The sequence below is a fragment of the Thermobia domestica genome, chromosome 1 (genome assembly GCF_964235325.1).
Source record: "Thermobia domestica chromosome 1, izTheDome1.hap1.1, whole genome shotgun sequence".
In the NCBI taxonomy this organism is placed as follows: Eukaryota; Metazoa; Arthropoda; class Insecta; order Zygentoma; family Lepismatidae; genus Thermobia; species Thermobia domestica.
In genome coordinates, this window is record NC_137454.1 from 306,000,451 (window position 1) to 306,016,906 (window position 16,456).

Below are 16,456 nucleotides of genomic sequence, written 5' to 3' on the forward strand. Positions count from 1 at the left end.
ATGGGAAGAAAATAGTCTTCTGAATGTGGAGCACTTTTTGACAATTTTCTTTCTCTGGTAAACTTTTTTACAAAAATAGAATAAAATAAAAATAAACAAATGTTTAAAACAAGTCTTAAAAAATACACGTGTTTAAAACAAGTTTTAATCAATTGTTTTAAACATTTTGTTTCCAACAAAACAACCCTGGTAGATACACTTGCAAAAACTAAGGTCCTCATTTGCAATGCCATCGTTCCTTCCCGGAGGACGTTGAAACGATGATTTTCTAGGAATTAGATTTCCTCCTTTGCATTATGGCACTTTTACTCTAATCATCATCTTCTCTGTTGCAACATTTTCGAGGCGTGGAATGATAAATACCCTCTGTGATTTCCTATAGGAGTTTTATTCTGTTCATCCGTTATTATCTTCAACCGTTTTCATATTAGTACTGGACGTTTATCTGATACAGGTAACGTATCTTCGCGGCCATTTTGAATACGGTGACCGACATGAAAAATCTTTTGCCACATCGCTTTTTAGTTTTTAAAGATCTATCGAACGAGGTGTCACTTGCCCCATGTTTCCATTTAAAATTTTAAAGTTGGGCCCCCTTAAAGAGCGACCCTGGGGGGCACCGCAACATCACCATTCGATTTGCCCCATGGTATTTCCTATTTGAGTTTTCATTTCATTTATGTTCAACCGTTTTTCGAGATATTTCCGTGGAAAGATTAAAATGGGCCTCCCTATATATATATATTAACTGTTAAAACTCTTACATGATAACTATTTTTTCTATTTACAAATACCGGTATCATCTACTTTTTTCTCTTGTTATTCAGAGGAACTGCTTTTCAATTCTTATTCTTTAGTATATGATATATGATGCATGCAAGCCTCACAATGTTTAGGTAACCAAGAACCAAGTAAATTATTATATTTGGAGCCTCTTTCACGTTCTTTGATTTTAACACATAGTTCTTTTTTGTCATGCCAATATAGGTTTTAAAACGTAAACTTGATAACAATAATAACTCCGAATATTTCCCGGGATTCTGATTAAATTTCTTATTTATTTAAACGGTGTGACAAACATCTTGGCATTTGAAGGCGGCGCTCCAAGTTCCCTTTAAACGCTGCTAGCAAATGAGAGCCCAGCGGTATTGCCATGTTTATTTTGTACACATCCACGTCTATCCTTTGCCACCTGATCGCGCTGTAGTTCGTCTGCTTAGCCATAACCACACCTCGTAGCATTCGGCAACACTGCGTCAGAGCTTGCGTTTTATTCGTTTAGCTGAATGCCAAGATGTTTGTTACAGTATTTAGTTTGAGAAAAAAAAAAAAAAAAAAAAAAAAAAAAAAAAAAAAAAAAAAGTGGTCAGCCTCTTTATTATCAACAGCGCTGGATTCAACAGGCGCAATACTACGATATTTTTTTTTCATGTAGTACAACATCCCAGAAAAATAGAAGCTTCTAACCTACTTTTTATTATTATTATTATATATGATGTATATATATATATGTGTGTGTAAACAACATATAATTTCACCCAACAATGCCAATTAATTTTCGTTTACGGTTGAAAAGAAACGCCCATTATCATCCATTATAAGATTCATACATCACTTTTCTATTAGGACAAATAGTTTTCCAAAAATACCAAAAATGTCCAGGGTGAAAGAATTTATAGGAGGAAGCTGTGGTCACAGAATCTCAGGACTGAAAAATCTTAAAATTTCAAAACGGTACCTTAATAATAATTTCAAGACAACCTTCTTTGAAATTTGAAAGAAGACTCAAATCTCTACAGGATTATAACGAATCAGTTCTTATTTCCAATAATTCAATTTTAAAACATGACTACAATAAAATGTTTAATATGTAAATAATAACCAATACTTGTTTCAAAAACTAAAATTAAATATTGTTGGCAGCGGTTGTTGATGTTGGATAAAAGGAACAGCAATGCTTTCTCAGTGACAAGTGCGAGAGAATCGGGGTCGGAATTTAGATTTAATACGAAAATGGATCTTGCAGAAAAGTTACTTTCCCTCATAAAGTCAGTGACTTGCTTTCCTCTTCTTGCAATGGCAAGAGGAGAGGGGAGAGGCTGGTTAAAGATTTTATTTTGATTGCTTACTAGCTTCTGTGAAATGAATAATAGAAGTGGATATGTACTTTCTCTTGAGACTGTATGAAATGTTCTTTAACCATGTCGAGAAAACAATAAAGATACACTACGACTTTTGAATTGTAATATCGCATAGAATACTGCGTTCTCATAAGTTACTTTCATTATTATTATTATTATTATTGTTATAGGCGTAACAGACTAGATGGGGGTTTCCTTTACTCTTGAAATTTGATACTTATTAATTACCTATATCTGCACACAGAATTAGTTTCTGTCTGGATTCAAAAGTTAGTTATGCTCATTTTCAACTGCAAGAATTTTTATTTAATATGCCTCTTGCACATATTTATTAATATAACTTACTTATGTTCTACAGGCGTTGGGGGTGGCCACACATCAGGGTCTCTAGGAGGTGGTGGAGGCCAAACGTCCGGATCAGCAGCCATTGGCGCAAACCAACTGGTCCCATCTCTTGTTGGTTCTTCAAACGTAGGACTTCGTAATCCGCCTCCTTTGGGAAACAAATAAATAAAAGTAATTATCTCAAACGTGACCTCAATGTCATTGCTATTACGAACTTTTGTTTAAAATCACTTAGTGCTTCTACTTCAGTGGTAAATGACGACAGTGAAGCTGTCAATGATGTTAGTCCAGCTTTTGTTCGAAGTATCTATGTTCGAATATAATTTTGATCCCTTAGTTCGAATGAAAAAAAAAAAGTCACATATGACTGTCTTTCTATGATTAATGAAGATTTTTTTTATTCACTTTACTTTTATCTATGTCATGCTTTGTATATAGTATAGTATATTATATAAAAAGTTTTCCTAAATTTCATATTTTCAAATAACGCAAAAGACCATTTTTAATCGTAAAAAATACTAAAACTTAGAAAACTAACGTTTTCATGAAGTAATCGTTGAGAAGTAATATATGTAAACTAATTATGATATCACCATAGTGATAATTTATGATTTAAAATTCAATGAACATTGCTAAGAATACAATGCACGCAATTTCATCTTACCGATAGGTCTTTCCGTATGGTTATCCACTTTGAAAAGCTGCAACGAATTTACTATTCCTTTCACTTGTTCGTATTCTTGAGCAATTTGCTGCTGTACCTGTAAGAAAACACAAAAACGTCAAATTTGACTCGACAATGGCTGTCCATATGAAGACTTTCCGTAACAACGTACAGTTAGTTATAATAATAACTACAGTGAATGCCATATTTGACGTCCCGGTAATTTTTTTCTTTTAAATAGAAGTCCATACTATGCACCAGAGTGTAAAAAATCTCCGATCTCAGTTTATATATATATACGTATGTGGGAAGACCATATTGTTCTTGCCCTCACTATAACAGAGATGCGCTTGTAATGAAGAATAAATAAATAAATAAATGATACGTATAGATCGTTATCTAAATAATGTGTATTTATTTGTTATCACAGGTGTTAGAGTTGATGTTACAACAACAAACCAAGATAGTGGCAGGGTGTTGGCAGGACTGAATACCGAGCTGAGATTAGGGTTTTCTATTTCCAAGGAAAATCAGCACAAATAATGGATGAAGACATAGTAACTGTGTATGTTAAGGAATGCCCATCTTACTACAAAGTGAAACGCTAGAACAGAGAATTCTAATGTGATCGCACAAGTTTACAAAATCACTCAAGAGATGGTCAGTCCTCACAATGTTAAATACCCAAGCACGCTGGCAACACCAGCTAAACACCCAAGCTTGGTGGCAAAAGTTGAGGAGCTGGCACTTAACGCTAGACATGTGACTACTAATTGTTTAGTACAGGATCCTTCACACCATATTATATGTCATTCTGCATAGGGCTAAGTCGCAAAAACGAAGAAGGTTTCCCGAATTATGACACCTTTCAAAAACAGAAACGTACAAAATTTGCACAAAAAGCATTTCGGACATATCCCACAATGATATGGGTGCTTTTGAAAACAACTAGTGACTATGTACGAATGCTGGGTGTATCTGACTATGAAACCAAAGAAATGAGTAAAACATGGAAACAGCTCATCTGCTGCATTTTAGCCCAGCCCCAAAACGGCTAAAATACAGCATTCATCCACCAAGGTGTGTTAGGGTAGCATAAACATGTGATCCTGACGATTTCTTACAAAAAAGGGGCTACAATCACACACACACATAATACAAGAACCTGCTGCAAAAGCCACGGATGCTATCAAAGTTACAGGATTCGTTCTTGAAACGTGTGTTGATGCTGGCGAACAATGCATTAGCACACCAAGCAGTAGAAACACTCACTTTTGTACGGCAATAAGGTGAAGAACCACTGCTCCACTCATCATACTCATCCACACTAGCCTGTCCGATTACTTCCTCTTGACGAACATGAAGAAACATTTGCGTGCAGATGTTCTGCGAATGATCAGGTCATTAGTGAGGCCTGGTTTGTTCAAACTCCGCAGATAGTAATGCAGTTGGTATTAACGAACTGATAGATAGATGTGAAAAATGTAACGCAAAACGAGGTGAATATGTAGAGAAGGATGTATTTGTGAGTCAAATTGCACATCCCTAGCTCATTTCTATCACAATGAGGGTAAGAGCTTTCTGGTTTCCTCTCGTACAATGAAATATTTACCAGAAAATACTGAAAGTATTATTACAAAACACTTTTAATAAATGATATTAAAAGTCCTTTCGCTAAATGCTTCATCAGATAGGAAGGAAAATGGAACACACTACACAGAATTAAGAACAAAAAAGTAGCTGTGATGCGCCCAGTAGAACACTACAAGAGAATACTATATATATATACACACACACACACACAAGGGTTGGACAAAAAAAAAAAAAAAAGTTTGCAAAAGTGTGAAAATCATACCTAGTATGGTGTGGGGCCTCCTTTTGCGTCCAAAATAGCTTGGATCCGACGTGGAATGAACGTATACAGCTCATGAATCGTGGTGGTGGAATTTTGTACCACTGTTCCTCCAAAGCATGCTCCATTTCGTTAAGTGATGCTGGTGGAGGGTACTGAGACCGAACACGCCTTTCTAACTCAGACCACAATGGCTCAATGATGTTCAGATCTGGTAATTGTGGGACCCAGGGGAGGTGTGATAGCTCCTGGTCATGCTCCTCAAACCATGATTTCACTGTTTTTGCAGCGTCACAGGGTGCCAAATCATCTTGGTAGATGCCATCACTATCAGAGAATATTATTTGGGCCATGGGTAGAACCTGGTCCCCCAAAATGGTCTTATACAACTTGGCATTCATCATTCCACGCAGGGCTATGGTGGGACCTGCAGAAAACCACGATATCACTGCCCATACTGTAACAGAACCACCCCTATGCTTTACAGTTGGGAGCAGACAGTCTGTATCATAGGCCTGCGACGGTGTTCTCCATAGGCAAACACAACCGGTTGTTGGAAATAAGAAATGAAATGAAATGAAATTTTGAGTTTTACGTCCCACGGTTATGCCGGTTAGGCTAAAGGAGACGGTTATAATGAGTAATGAATGAAATGGTGGAATGAAGAAAGTGGGAGGAAACGGGAGAACCCCGAGAAAACCCACGCACACGGTGTTTGTCCACCACAAAGTTCACTTGGCGGGAGCAGGGTTTGAACCCGAGACTCCTAGCAACAGAGGTGAACGCTCTACCACTGAGCCACCGTGGCCCCAGTTGGAAATAAGGTGAAGGTCGATTCATCAGACTCTATTACGTGTTTCCACTGCTCATGAGTCCACGCCTTGTGGTCCTTGCACCACTAGATACGCCTCTTCGTATTTACTGCTTTGATCAGAGGTTGGCGATAGCGGCCCTGTCATGAATTTTCATTTTATGAAGTTCCCGTCGCACTGTTTTCGATGAAACCGGGTTCTGTAGGTCGGAATTGAGTTCAGATGTAATTTTCATTGCAGTGGTTTTCTTTTTAGCTGCTACAATCCGTTTTAATGCTCTCCGGTCCCTATCTGATAGGACTGTCTTTCGACTACTGTTGTGTTTTGCAGACGTCGTTTGCCCATGAATTGTGTGTGTCCTCGTGACATTGGACACAGTGCATTTCGATACCCCCACAATGTCCGCCACTGTTGCCACTGAAGCTCCAACCAGACGGGCACCAATGATCATGCCCCTTTGGAAGTCTGTCAGTTCGCCCATTTTACCGCACCAATTTCACACCGCGACACTCACAGGTGAACTGGTTACTGCTGACGGAAGAGGAAGCTCCACATGACACATTGAAAACAGAAAAACGATCGGCAACCGCAACACGTGTTGTACAGTGGAGGGCCAAACTTACGTGTCCTGTATGAAGTGTTTTTAGATTTTTTTCTAACCCCTGTGTATAATATATATATATACTATGTGATCAACAATATCCGGACACGCCCCAAAACATACGTTTTTCATAATAGATGCATTGTGCTGTCACCTACTGCCAGGTACTCATTATCAGCGACCTCAGTAGTCATTAGACATGATGAGAAAGCAGAACGGGGTGCTCTGGGGAACTCACGGACTTTGAACGTGTTCAGGTGATTGGGGGTCACTTGTGTCAGAAGTCTGTACGCAAGAATTCCACACTTCTAAACATTCCTAGGTCCACTGTGTCTGATGTGACATTGAAGTGGAAACGTGAAGGGACGCAAAAGCGTACAGGCTGTCCTCGTCTGTTGACTGACAGAGACCGTCGATAGTTGAAGAGGGTCGTAAAGTGTAATAGGCAGACATCTATCCAGACCATCACACAGGAATTCCAAATTGCATCAGAATCCATTCCAAGTACTATGACAGTTAGGCGTGAGGTGAGAAATCTTGGATTTCATGGTCGAGCGACTGCTCATAAGCCACACATCACGCAGGTAAATGCCAAACGACGCCTCGCTTGGTGTAAGGAGCGTAAACATTGGATGATTGAACAGTGGAAAAACATTGTGTGGAGTGACGAATGCCCGGTGAACGTCATCTGTCAGTGTGTGTAGTGCCAACACTAAAATTCGGAGGTGCTAGTGTTATGGTGTGGTAGTGTTTTTCTTGGAGGGGGCTTGCACCCCTTGTTGTTTTGCGTGGCACTCTCACAGAGCAGGCCTACATTGATGTTTTCAGCACCTTCTTGCTTCCCACTGTTGAAGAGCAATGCGGGGATGGCGATTGCATCTTTCAACAAAATCAAGCACCTGTTCATACTGCACGGCCTGCGGCAGAGTGGTTACATGACCATAACATCCCTGTAATGGACTGGCCTGCACAGAGTCCTGACTTGAATCCTATAGAACACCTTTGGGATGTTTTGGAACGCCGGCTTCGTGCCAGGCCTCATCGACCTACATCGATAAGTGTCCCCAGTTCAGCACTCCGTGAAGAATGGGCTGCCATTCCCAAAGAAACCTTCCAGCACTGATTGAAATTATGCCTCCGAGAGTGGAAACTGTCATCAAGGCTAAGGGTGGGCCAACATCATATTGAATTTCAGCGGTACCGATGAAGGACGCCACGAACTTGTAAGTCATTTTCAGCCAGGTGTCCGGATACTTTTGATATCTCTCTCTCTCTCACACACACACACACACACACACACATATATATATATATATATATATATATATATATATATCTCGGAATGACCTATATTAGTGTCAAATCCATAGTTTTCGGGATCGCTGAAATGAACAGTGATACTTCCGATCCCGTTTAAATAAAAATTCAGCCCCGCAACTTAGGGGAAGAGAGGGGGAGATACATAAAAATAACAGAAAATGACCAATATCAGTGTCGAATCTAGTTTTCGATGCCGCTGAAATGAATGGTGACATTTTCGATATGTGCCCCGCAACATGAGGAAAGGGAGATATATAAAATTATCGGAAATGATCGATATTAGTGTCGAATCAATAGTTTTCGGGGTTGCTGAGATGAACACTGACACTTCCGATGCCGTTTAAATCCAAATTCAGCCACACAGCATTGGGGAGGAGAAAAGGAAAACAACATAAAAATGATCAAAAATGACCGATATCAGACAGCACTCTATAATAAGTTAGTAAAAAGTGACCAACTAACGGAACATATTACTATTTTTTTCTTAATTTAACCCAGCGCAGCGGGTAATTAATGCTAGTACAATATATAACTCTTTATAATACTTATCTAAGCACTTTCTTCGAAATAAAACCTTTTGAAAAAGTCAAATTTTCAATCCTTTAAAACTTTGTATATTTATTCGAATTACATTATAACCGCCTCCAGGTTATAGAAGTATTTTTGTGTACGCTTTGTATATTTCGTAAAGACAGTGACTATTTTTTCGATTTATACTTTATTCTGCGACGCATATAAGTTCTTTCTTCGGTGGAAATGGCTTCTTTCCCACACAACTGAACAAAGAAGTCTTTCATTGCTTTTTCATATATATATATTTAAAACATTGCTACGTGAGAAAATTTCAGTTAGCGACGAACCTTCACAGTGTTTCTCCCTGACTTATTATATGCACAGTATATATTCTGCAGTTATTGGGAACTGAATTAAGTGCTTTCTTTAATCGTTTATGAAACATTGCAATAGATTAGAGCAGACTAGACCAGAACAGGTATTCAAGTAACCAGAGTGACGCCAGTTACGTTGCTTTGTAGTTTCTTATCTGTACTTTCTCACGCCCGAGTTATCGCAGTGTCTAAAATTAACATAAATTATTTTCCGTATTCTGTATGCATGTGCACACAGGTGATTTAACTGAGTGGTTTTTGGAATGAACTGCCAACACTCTTTAGTAGACCACTGCAGCTCGTACCTTGAGCTTTAGCGCTCAGGGAGTTTGACTCCGGTATTGTATGCAGCCACCACGCACGTTGCGTCGGGAATCAAGTATGGTTTTATGTTAAGGGGCACAAGCTATTAGCCGGCGAAGGACGTTTTCTTACGGCTAGTCCCAACTAGTAAAGTCCCAGGTTCTCAAACCTTGTGCGATAAAAAGTTATACACGCGCCCTCCAACATCAGCATTCTACTTTCTTTTTTTTTTTTTAATTTGTTGAAGACTCATCTTTATGCTTCAGGATTGTTTGGCGCAGCAACTGGATTGCCACGCGGGATTATCCCGGCGACTTTTTCCCCAGTGCTAATTCCCAAGTGCGTCAATGGTGTGAGAGAAGCATTCATAGTGAAATTTCAGATATAATCTCATTTATATATATATATAAAGGGCTACATTGCATTAAAAAGGCAAAGTGTGATTTCAGTGATGATAATTATTACACATATTCTTTGTTAAGTGTTGTATTCATTTCTCTTCGTTATTTTTTTTATATAATAGTGTTCTAATAAATAAGTAAAGTGTTATTTAATCTAGTGTGTTTTCGTTGTTTGTGTGAGTGATGTTTGCATGCGTTATGGTCTGGATGACCGTCTGATCGTCCGTGAGGTTTTCGAGACGAGATACCCGAACCTCTCGGCGCCTAATGCTCGTCTCATCATTGAGACCGACGAGCGATTTGGAAACAATTTGTAACCCTTCTTCAGGAGGTCATTCATCGTCCTATCCAGGTAAGTTCAGGTATCAGGAAAATACTTATTGGTAGGACCACGAACCAGGAACAGCGACCAGATTACACAGAGTGGTTACAAATAAATGTTCGCCCGAACCGAGACCTCGAATTGAAATGGTTACAACATCGTATTAGGATTATAGCATTAGGAAGTTGTTCACTACAAATCCACATGGTTTGGGATCGAACCCATTCACCTGAAGTGAGCGCTTCATAACTTAGTGCCTCGCTCCTAGTTATCTTACGCAAGGTTTAAATTCAATGAATCGAAACACAAGTACGAGCACGAAAATCATAAAAAGCACACAAGTAAATTGAATATGTTCAAAGACAATTTTACAGAAAATGTCAAACTAAACTATATCTGTTCATCTATGATGCAATATGTGATAATAATCTCTACTGAATCTGTTCTGACTACAAAATTTTCACAAATGTCTTTTCTCTTACCCATCCTTCCTCAATAGATAAATAATCAAATAAACATCAATAGATTGGTACCTGCTGCCATTTCCCTCTTCTTGTTGGATCGACTATGGTGGCAAGTAACCTGTGAATCTGTTGAACTACTCCCTGATAATAGACACCAGCTGTTTCGTAATTTCCCATCAGAGCCATCTCTCGAGCAAGTTTAGTATTCTCACATATTTCACTAATAGACACTGCCATTACTGTCATCACAACTGCAAACAAATTTCACAATTAATAAATTACATAATAATAATAATCATATTTCAATAATGTACAAATATTAACTCACTGTTCAACGTACCGCCTATAATGAGAAAAATAATAATACTCTTACTCCTTTCTTTTAAATACATTTTTCTTTCTTTTTATTAATTTTCGTTATTTACACAATTCTCGCTGTACTAGAGGTCGTAATACAAGATGATAGCCAATAAATACTGTAGGTCAGTTAAAAAATAATTCAGAAGAATACGCATATAGTATTAGCATGATGGATCACTTATTGCTCTTACTTTTTCAAGACAACTTACGTCTCTTACTCTCACGAACTTATAGCCATGTGTGCCACTACTTTAAAAGTTTCACAAGCACCAGACTTTGGGAACAGACTGGCGAACTATCGACACGAAATAACAAGACTAATGTGAATCTATCATTTACTGCAAAAGAGCATAACTGCAGGGTCACTCGTAGTAGGGGGACAATAACTCCAACAAATCTTTACGTAGCCTATCAAAAAATATATTTTTTAAAGTATCTTTATTCAGCTGTGATTTGTTTCGAATTTTCTTTATTACTGACAGCGACAAAATAATCGCAACTATATACGAAATTAAATTTAATAAAATCAGATTTAAAAAATATGGATTTAGTAACTTTCTAAACACTCTTTCTTGACTTGAACATTTAGTCCATGAATAACATAAGAATTTAGTCACTTTTTAAAGTTAACTTTTTTTTTTTTCTTCATGGAAATAGAGTTGAGTTTGAATAAACGTCCCGTTCAGCAGCAAGGCTATATGAGACGTGGATTTACTGATTAACGTGGAATTCGAACCACATGAGCTCGAGTTAGAAATAGTGAGACTCCACGAAATCTCTTGACGACCCTAAGTACTGAGGTGATGTAAGTATACTTACCATAACTTGTTTTTGCAGGAAGTGACTGTACATCCGGTGCAATTTTAAGCACAGAATGATAGGATTCTATAAGTTCCAAAAATTAAGATTAAAAGATGTTGTGCAATAGGCGGTGTGCATAGTCTGCGCAAAATTGTCGGCACCAGGCACCCTTTGCTAAGAAAGTAAACGTCTTATTCGAGAAAGTAAGCTGAACGAGCCCATTTTCTTTCCTGTCTCTATCTTCAAACTGAAAATAAGTAATAAAATAGTGTACGGAAACAGGACTACTGAAGCAACGGGTAATACGTGAAACATATAAGGGTCATTCCACGTCAGTTCAACCAAGGCTTTTAACCAACTATCTCAGATTTGGATGGAATTTGGTATAGTTTAAAAAAAAAAAAAAAAAATGCTGATTGTAAGTGTGTAAATTTTATTGCAATAGCATCAGTGGTTAAGAAATTATTGCATCTCAAAAATGAGAAGAAAATCAATTTTTAACCGTCGCGACACGATATTTCCTAGTTTTCAAAGAACACTAAAAAAATCACATTTCGGTCTCTATTAATGCCAGAAACATCATTCTTTTCATGTTTTTCTATTGAAAGTATTTAAACAAAACTAAATTTGCTTGAACAAGTAATTGAAGCGGTGGGGGAATATAAAGACTAAAATTTGTAAATATGAAGCCTAAAACAACGTTACGGGAGAGGGTTCCGGACTACCCACAGTATTCCATACTACTGGTGCGGAAAGAAATAACGGTTTTTCGGTTTCTAAAAGAACCGACAGAGATTTTTCAAAAACCGGGAAGATTATAAAACAGTTCCGATTTTCAGAGAAAACACCTTCGAATTTAAAAATTGTTGCGTTTGTAACTGAAGACGATTTTTCATAGAACACCGAACCGTATTTTACTAGAAAAACGAACCGGTTTAAAACCCAAAACGGTTTTCGTGAATTCGGTTAGTGACAGAATTTAAAATGTTTTTGAAGAATGTGGTAAAAACAAATTAAACTTTAGAGTTGACTTGTGAGGCAGTTTATAATGGTTCGTGTGTCAAGTGTAGCTGACATGTTCAGCTAGCATATTAATATAAGTACTTGCAACCCTTACTGTAGCCGACAACAACTGCAGAAGCATGACACAAGTAAGATTGTCCGATTTACTCTTACCCAAATATTAGTGTATCGAAAAACTTTTTAAAACGGAGCTACTTTTGCAGTGGATACACAAAGAAAATAAGACTGACTGTTAGAATATATACACTGCTTTGGTCGTTGGAGCTTTATTAGTAATCTTGAATTTTCCAAAGCTAAAATGAATAATTACTAGATGATTTCAACTCTCTCAGACGTCTTTATCAGTAAATTCTCTCCCGCTGCTATACTCATTCTTGAAAAATTAATCCACGTGAGGGACATCCTTGAACCACGTAATTTAAAGCTATAAGAAAAACCCACAATTTTTTGTGTACTTGTTGTAGAATGTTGGGTTTCCATTTTTGACAACTTAGTTAGCAAACACAAGCATAACAAGTGAAACGTGACTTCTATTTTACCGCGATTTTCTTATTTTAACTGTGATTTTTAACCTTTGAGGAGGTTTCCTTCAGGAACGGTTTATGCTGCGGCACAGGACACTTTCCTTTACATCTTTAATTGTGTTTTTTACGCTTCTTATGGCCAGGACAATCGGTCAACCAAACTCAAGCTCTCGGCGTGGGAATACGTGGCCGAGACAAGCCAAGCAAAACCCGTCCCTATCCTAATTTGGTCGCAGAATATAGCGAACTTTATTCTTTACACCCTGTGCTACTTGCCCAACAAATGTGGCTTAGATCAGGCTAGTAGCTTCAAGAAATAAAGTACTACATAAAACTTGACATAAACAGGGGAAAAATGCACGACTGGGCAGGGACTCGAATCCAGGATCTCTGGCATACCTTGTCGATGCGTTAACCACTATGCTACCCAGTCCGTTCTCTAAACAGTCAAACATTCCCTCACTCCTGAAGTCGATGATCATGGATCACATGGTTTGTACTACGACTCCTGCTGTACTTGGACAATCCAGTGTTTATACTGGAGAAATTAGTGTTAAAAATGGGCTATATACCTATCAAATTTCGTTTAGATTGAACCGTTTCCGAGAAATGAGGCATTATGTACACATAACTGGAAAGCACTATATACACAAATATATACAACTGTAGAAAAACTATAAGCTCTCGTATGATTATACTGAAAAAAAAAAAAAAAGTATTCCATAAGCTATATTTTAGCTTTTTAATTATTACCTTTTAATTGACACTAAAATTTCAAACAACCCACCCACTATTGTGAAAGAACTAGTTGTTCCAATTCAGGGTTATTTGTGGAATTTCACGTTTGTTCTTTATTTGAAAATTACAATCAAAGGAAGACAATCGACGTACAATGTAAGCAAATGTCTTATGAGTACCCTGGTAGCTATAGACATAAGGAGACTATAGAGGCATAAGGCAAATGTTGTTAAGACATTAGCCATTCGCTTTCTACGAGTTGAAAATAAAGCTGAGTTCTAAGATTTTAAGGACGCAGATTTCAATTTGCAGGTCAAGACACCTGACACGAGATTCTCAAGGTCAACTTTAAATTTGTCATTTTTCTTCGCCCAAGCGCGTTTATCATTGAGGTTAAACTAAAACAAAGGTGAAATAAGCGAGGCTTTAAGTCAATGCTTCGATAATTGTTAAACGTCAGCTTTACAGTGCACAGGTTAGTTCACTGAATGAGAGATATGAATATACGAGGATTTCCGTTTTGAAACATTACTAAGACCAAGAATATAATTTATAAATAATAAATCTGTGTTATAAATTTATAATGCGTAATATAAAGTTATTATTTATAATTCTTAATTAAAAAATGAAATCAAATGAAGTTTTTAAGTTTTACGTCCCACGTTTATGCCGGCTAGGCAAAGGAGACGGTGAAGATGAGAAATGAATGAAATGATGGAATGAAGAAAATTGGAGAAAAGAAGAGAACCCCGAGAAAACCCACGCACACCACCAAATTCACTTGGCACAAGCCGAGTTCGAACCAAGAACCGGTGCACCAAAGGTGAACGTTCTACCACTGAGTCACCGTTGCCCCCAATTTTAATTAAAAAATTACCCTGCATTACAGGTTTTAAATGGCTGTTTTATGAATATCAAGTCATGAGGTATCTTTACGTCACATGGAAGTATATTTAAGCGGATGAAGTAAGTTTGTAGATAGTACCAGTATTTTAGAAACGTGAAAGGAACTGTGAACGTACCTATAGAGCATACACTATTATGAAAAGTGCTATTCTAGGTGTTTTAGCTGACCATAGGTTTGTAAAATTTAGTTTACAGAAGTATCTAACGTTACTTCAAGAGGAATGTTCAAGTAATCCAAATATATAGTGAACTTATTTGCGAGATTCCTAGCAATGTTGAAGAATATTGTCCAAAATCTAATCTTTTAACCACAATCAAGGAAATTCTCTTGTCAGTGGAGTGTGTTTTCACTATTTTCGTTTCACGCGTATACTACTACCCACCATCGCTGAGACACACCCTTGCCTAGGCCAAGAGCTTCGATCTATTCTTACATAGGTTAGATAACTTCAATTCCTGCTTTTTCACGGCCACTTAGCACATATTGATTGGCTTTTTGCCTGCCATGTCGTTCTTACGACATATGTCTAGACGCTGTTTTTATATCCAATATGGTTAAGCCCTACTAAAGTAAATCTGCAACCAGTATGCCAACCCCTTCTATATGAAACAATTTATACGGTAGAAGAATTACATTTTTTATGAAAGAACTAGGGACATCATAAGTTCATGTATCGTCACCTACAATAGAACCTTCTGAAAAATTACAGAGCTGGAAAAAGTCAAGTATCTACAATCTGCTTTGTGGTGACAACTTGTCCATCTGCAAGAGGTTTTCATCAAGAAATACCTACACATGGACTTCGTGCATGCATAAACTAAAACCTTACGCACATATATTTGATCTCAATTATTAAAAACCTCATACATTAATTTTTTATTTGCAGCATCCGTATGAACCACTAGACTATAAATTTTGGAAAGGCTTAAAGTAGACCTGCACCAAAATATTTGTTTCGAACATTAATCAGAAATAAGTCAAACTTTGTAGGTAAGTGAGAGTAAACCATGTCGCATTATCAAAAGCATGCACGACAAATATTAACTAATTCCCACCCGCTTCTAACCAACGAAATTACATTAATAGAAACTGGTTGTCCGTAGGAGATATCTAACCATACACTGAGCAATTTAAATAATTCTGCAACTGCATTTTCATTTCCAACTGGTATCTACAGTACATTATAATGTAACTTTAACACTTTTTTAAACAACAGTTTTTGTGCTTACCATTTAAAAATTACACCATACTACACAAAATTGTTCCAAAACACGATGATGAAGTGTTACAATTATCCCAAATTTAATTCACACATGATCTTACCTGCTTTTGTGATCCTTGGCTTTATTAACCTTCACTTGTTTACCAATTTAGGTCAAGGAGCCGCTGCCAACAGATGGTGCTGCAACGAAAAAGGAAATTCTCTAACAGACATAGAAATAGCCATATTATTTACGCATAAATTTTCCCTTTTATGTACTGTGTATTTTTAATCTATTGTATTCATACTTCTAAAAACCGCTTTACCACATTGAGGATGTAATAACTTCAAGCTTCAACAATGATAAATGTGAACGTATGAGGACAACAAATTGAAAAATAATTCAAATATTCAACAGCACAGATAACTTCGTTACATGTAAGAACGTCCTATACTGGAAAGTCCAAATTGTTTACAAAAATGGCGGACGCATTGTGGGAGGATAAAGAGGTGCGATTTGACATCGCGTTATTGTAAGTACATATTCTAGAATAACATTTCCTTATATTTTAACGGTATATTCTTAACATATATTGCACGCATTTAGGTATGTATGTATATGACACAAATGTTACGTTGTACTTTAATGATCGTGAAAAAGATCTCAGTATGTTCACCAATGTATATGTTGTGTTTAAGTGAAATGGAATGAACTTTTAGCTTAGTATCTCACTATTATGTCCTTTACGCTAAAGGAGTCTTATGATACAAGAAAGTGAATGATCATTTT

At 37.2% G+C, this 16,456-nt stretch overlaps 2 protein-coding genes across 6 annotated transcripts in view; one reads left to right on the top strand and one right to left on the bottom strand.

Annotated features, from left to right (window-relative positions):
* Positions 1–15,927, bottom strand: part of Kat60 (katanin p60) — a 59,873-nt gene extending 43,946 nt beyond the window's left edge. The window contains exons 1-4 of one of the 2 annotated variants that reach the window (XM_081727175.1): positions 15,789–15,927; positions 10,182–10,363; positions 3,151–3,247; positions 2,487–2,634 (exon numbers count right to left, since the gene is read on the bottom strand). In XM_081727175.1, coding sequence (XP_081583301.1) covers positions 2,487–2,634; positions 3,151–3,247; positions 10,182–10,358 — 422 coding nt within the window. In that variant the 5' untranslated portion in view covers positions 10,359–10,363; positions 15,789–15,927. Of the gene's footprint in view, positions 1–2,486; positions 2,635–3,150; positions 3,248–10,181; positions 10,364–15,694 lie in introns of both variants that reach the window. The other variant, XM_081727168.1, reaches the window with a different exon arrangement.
* BBS5 (Bardet-Biedl syndrome 5 protein) overlaps positions 15,849–16,456 on the top strand; it is a 58,432-nt gene continuing 57,824 nt past the window's right edge. Inside the window, exon 1 of one of the 4 annotated variants that reach the window (XM_081727188.1) lies at positions 15,849–16,199. In XM_081727188.1, the coding sequence (XP_081583314.1) occupies positions 16,147–16,199 (53 nt within the window). In that variant the 5' untranslated portion in view covers positions 15,849–16,146. Of the gene's footprint in view, positions 16,274–16,456 lie in introns of all 4 variants that reach the window. The other 3 variants (XM_081727185.1, XM_081727182.1, XM_081727186.1) reach the window with 3 other exon arrangements.